General features: G+C 39.7%; 1 protein-coding gene across 1 annotated transcript; it reads left to right on the forward strand.

Moving 5' to 3' along the window:
* Positions 1–3,060: 3,060 nt before the first annotated feature.
* On the forward strand, positions 3,061–3,528 carry LOC110907819 (RING-H2 finger protein ATL66). Its single transcript, XM_022152744.1, has one exon. The coding sequence runs from the start codon at positions 3,061–3,063 to the stop codon at positions 3,526–3,528; it is 468 nt and encodes a 155-aa protein (XP_022008436.1).
* Positions 3,529–5,147: the final 1,619 nt, after the last annotated feature.

Consider the following 5,147-nt stretch of genomic DNA (forward strand, 5'->3'; position numbering starts at 1 on the left):
CAACCAACGATTCCTGAAAAGCAATTAAACTGACATTATTCTTCTTTTTGATCTCTCTAACCCAAGCAGCCTTCCCTCCCCCTCTCAAACCTCTTATATTGAAAGATAAAATATTCATTGATGACCCGCATTAAAACCTTCAATTTCCACAGCTTTACTGATGAGATCAACATGATTACTCAGGCGAACTCCCACCAATTCCCCAATTTTTATCGTAGCAGCCACTTCTTCCGGCAAAACCCCATCACCCTCCACCGCTTCCGTCTTATCAAAAACTCCGGTCCTTTCCCCCGAGACCACCGGGTCATTCCTCTTGAGGCAATTTTCCTCCTGCCTCTCCTCAACAGCAGCAGCCACTTCAGTATCGGAGACCTCAATATCGGCTGATTGAGCATTGAGGTCAAAAAGAAAGGAACCAGAATCCCTAGGTCTTTTTTGTGGTCTTTCACACGAAGATGGGCTTCGAATAACCTTAGGTCTCACAACGCCTGTCCTGGGCCTAAGTCTCACTTTATGTTTATTGGGCCCATTCCTGCTATTGGAGTTGAAAAAGAAAACTCCGTCTACATTAGGATTTGGCCCACAATCAGGCGCCGCCCCCACCTCCTTGGAATACTGGACCTGACCCTCTTGGACACAGCAATCTGGCTGAGAAGCAACATAATTATTTCTCTCTCCTATCTCTGGAACTGAACCGTTACCACCACCCCCAAGACTTTCTCTTTCCACCTCCCCCTCATGCACACGTTGATTCCCATGCAGCACCGAACTATTCGTCTCCCCCTCCTTTCCATCTGGTTTCAGGCTTTCCGACCGATCATCCAGGTCATCAAACGCAAACTGGGATGAAACAACATCATCTCCTTGAGGATCCTCCTCACTAAAACAATCCGGGATCCAATCAACTAGATCTTCCTCCACCCATACCCTGAACGACTTGTCTTTCCATCTGATAATGGACTGGCAATTGATTCTATGCCCGTCCCCCACCAAAACCCCAATGCAGTTCACAGATAAGTCCACATCCTCCGACGTCCTATGAGAGGCCTGAATGACTTTTCCGAACTGCCGAGCAATTGACTCAAAAACCTCGTCAACTGCCAGATGAATCGGGACACCATAAATCTTAATCCACGCTAATCTCTCAAACGGGAGGGATTGCCCCGTCCAATGGTCCAAGGACGAGAACCATTGTTTCCACCGCTCATAGGACGCAATAAAACTGTTGCATTCTTCCACCGAGGGAAATTTAACGAGCACCGATAACCCACCCAAGAAACTGAGACTAAAATCCAGAAATCCAGCCCCTGATAACACCTCATTAAGGTTGTTGATGATATGCAAGTTGATGCAACGACCTACCAAAGCTTTCCCGTATAACTCCCCAAAAGCCTGAGTGTTATCCGGGATCACTATGACCTTTTCATCGGATTTTAAGCCCTCCAAACTACCGGCCTTGGATCCTTCCCCATTCTCCCCGCCCTTGAAGAGCTCGCTGAAAAGCTTACCTCCCCCGTTGCAAACAAACGCCTGGCTATTCAACTGCCCGTTCCCCTCCTTCCTAGGCTGGTGATGGATCTGCCTCTTACCTTTAGCCTCAAGATTATCCAGAATACCCATGTTTTCCACCGCGAATCTAGCAACATTCGCCCTAAGTTTGGAATTCCCCATCTTCGTACCGTTCAGAGCTCTAACAAGATCCTGGACGTCCCGAACATTTTTGAAACTAATGAAGCAGAACCTATTCCCGAACTTATCCAGCTTCCTGGCAATGTAGACTCCGACCACCTCTCCAAAAACTTTGACGAACTCCGAGACTTCCCAAGGGGTGCAACCTGAAGGGAGGTTGGATACGAAAATCTTGGTGATGCCAGGCCCTTTCGAACTCGAAGCACCTTTCATTGCCTTCTTACGGATATGGTGGGGATCCAACCACGGACCGTCTTCATCCATCTTGAGGACCCGAAGAAAGCCGGAAAAGAAAACTTAATGACGCTATCCCCCGAAACCCTCCGGAAAAAAAAACAAAAACAAACGACTCAGAAGCTTCCCGACCCTAAAGGTGTTAATGGGATTCGAATCGATCTAGCTAAACTATACTCAGATAGCCGCGATCGATATCAGACCCACTAAGCCCCGAAGGAATCAAGGAGAACCTCTGCGGGAACTGAGGGAGGGGGAGGAAGCAAACCAGAAGATAATGCAACGGCCGGCCCGGAAAAGAGATAGGGAGAAGCGGGATCAAGATAGAGAGGAAGGTACAACCGGATCTCTCACGGAGACGGAACCGGAACCTCACACGCTATTTCGATAGCTCTCACCTACGATCACTCCCTATAAGTAGGACTTAAACATGTTTTTTAAACCAAAAAAATATATGTATATTGGCATAATTGCATTCAACTAAATCATATCAGATTCGCCTAACTTGATGTACTTTAACATACAAAAGTAGACACAACTTACATACTATATATTATTAGCTCCAATATGATCACGTTTTACTATACATTAATAGAATCCTTAAAGCAAAAGTTACAAAAACATAATAAAGAGTTTAAAGCTTAATACTGTCTCTTAAACAACACATGTAGAAGATGTTATATTATTAATATCCTATAAAGTTCAAATCTAACAGGTTATAGTTATACGTATTTCGTATTTGTTTTTATGTATTTCGTATTTGTTTTTATCTCCCCACGACTATTATATATACTTATACACAAACGTTTAAATTAGACCCAGTCGCAAATTAACAACCGTAAAAACTATATAAACATATTAATGTATATGTTTAGTTACTTTCAAGATCACATGTTTGCTTTCTTAAATCGCAACATTCACGCTACTCTCGTTATTTACTAATTTACACCTACACCCCCTTTATTTTAGACAACTTGTCATTTCTCTTTCTTTTTTGTTCTTTTTCCACTTTTTCACTATTATTTATACTAACCCTTCCTTCATAACAACTTCCCCTCTCCCCTAACCCATGCCACCAAATCGCCACATCCACCCTCTATAACACCACCGTTGACCGACCGTTGACCGTCGACAAAAATGACCACTCAAGACTCTCAAGGCTTCCAATGGCGATACGACGAACTCGACGACAAGAACTTCCAAATACACGGCCGTACACTCTTCTTCATCATTGTCCTCTTTTCAGTCATCTTGTTGATCACTCTTATGTTCCTCTACGCTCGTTGGATCTGCCGGTCTTCCTCAACCTCATCCGCTGTTGCCGATACAACCGCTTTATCGCCTCATGTCCAGCCGGTTTTACGGCCACAAGGTTTGGATGCTACGATGATTGAGAGCCTTCCGATCACTCTTCATCAACGGCTTTCGAGTGTTGGAGAGGTGGAGTGTTGTATATGTCTTGGGGTGTTTGAAGAAGGTGAGAAAGTGAAGGTGTTGCCCAATTGTTGCCATACTTATCATTGTGAGTGTATAGATAAGTGGCTTGTTACTCATTCGAGTTGTCCGATTTGCCGAGCTGCACTCCTGGTCGACTCACCTGTTTGACTCGGTTACTTCTTGGTTCTTTTTTTTTTTTTTGTTAACTTTTTTTTTGCTAGGAATGGTTGTAATGTAGTGTATGACTTTTAATAGATGACGGATAAATTAAAATAGCTTTATTGGTTTTGAAGAAAGCACACCATTGAAGACATATGTTGGGACCAGCGTACGTTACTTCTAGTTTGGTTAAAGCTTTATTCTACTGTCTAGACCAACATTGTGTCAAACATAACGTACGATGCCATGTCCATTGGGATCTATGCTAGCAAAGACAAAGACAGATCTAAACCATAGACATGCATTAAGTATAACATGTGAAAAAGGACAATGATTTTAATATATAACTACTATAGGTTTCCGCGAATATTACCCGATATAATATGTTAAATCAGATTACGTCTATACTTATAGTTACGCTCATTGTAAATGCTCGCATAGAAATTATAACTAAGAGATATACCGTGGCGGGAAATTAGACTCAAGCATCTTACTTATTTATGTGAACTCTTGTTTATTGGGTACATTTTACTCACTCGAAACATTGTACGAACTCTTATGGGAGAGTCAAAGCGGGAGATACGTATTTGTATTTTCATTTAATTAAAAAAAAATCTAGTAATCATTTGGGTGTTAATTAGACATTTGATCATATATTAAAAATATCTCTTTATATATATAAATAATTAGATACCTAGACGAATGAAGTAAACATATAACTTGTGTTTGAAAAGACATCATTTGGTATGATACTATTCATGATTGGAACAAAAGCAACGACACCACCACTTATCAATAATGAAAACAATTCAAAAGAAGAAAATATTAAAATATAATCTAAAATGAATAATTATTATTTAGAGATTATTTTTCATTTTATGTATGTAAATAAAGGATAAAGTTAGGTTACAAATCATTTTTTTTTTCTTAGATAACTAAGAAGTTATTATGGACTATTAGATTGTAACTTTAGATGGATGAGGCTAGTGGCGGATACAGAAATTATTTATTGTGGTGTGGATGAGGTGTTCAATCATATTTTTAATAAGTGCAGTCGGGTTTTTTGCCTAAAATATACACTAATTTTTTTTTAAAGGAATGAGGCCGCCTACCCTGGCCAAAGGGTAGCCCCTGGATGAGATTATGTAGTGTCATTTTTGTAAATTATGATTTTACTCTAAATTATTTATTGGTAGTATAGAGGTACAAATGTGATTTCGCCGTGTCTTATATTCATAAACACACATGCAATGCACATTGAGTTTCCTCGTCTTTTAAACGCCAATAATTTGTATATACATATTTTTTTAAAAATAAAAATTACACCATAATAACGGACGTTTTTCATATTTAATATGGGTACCATATTTTTATATGTATAAAAAAATATTTACATTTCAATCGAGTGCTTTTAGTCCATGGTGTATTGGTATTTTTCATACAATGGTGTTTCACTTATAGCACATACATGGTTTTTATTTTGTACTTACGTGTTTTATTTGTAGCGTATAAATTGTGTTTTATTTTGTAGTTAATAAAGGGTATATGATGTTTTATTTTGTAGGTAAGAAGGGTCCATAATGGTTACATAGTGTTTTATCCATATTAGACTTATTGTTTGAATTACT

Source organism: Helianthus annuus, chromosome 14 (assembly GCF_002127325.2).
Source record: "Helianthus annuus cultivar XRQ/B chromosome 14, HanXRQr2.0-SUNRISE, whole genome shotgun sequence".
Taxonomy (NCBI): Eukaryota; Viridiplantae; Streptophyta; class Magnoliopsida; order Asterales; family Asteraceae; genus Helianthus; species Helianthus annuus.

Coding starts and splice junctions, on each gene's coding strand:
- LOC110907819 (XM_022152744.1), top strand. CDS start 3,061: ATGACCACTCAAGACTCTCAAGGCTTCCAATGGCGATACGACGAACTC.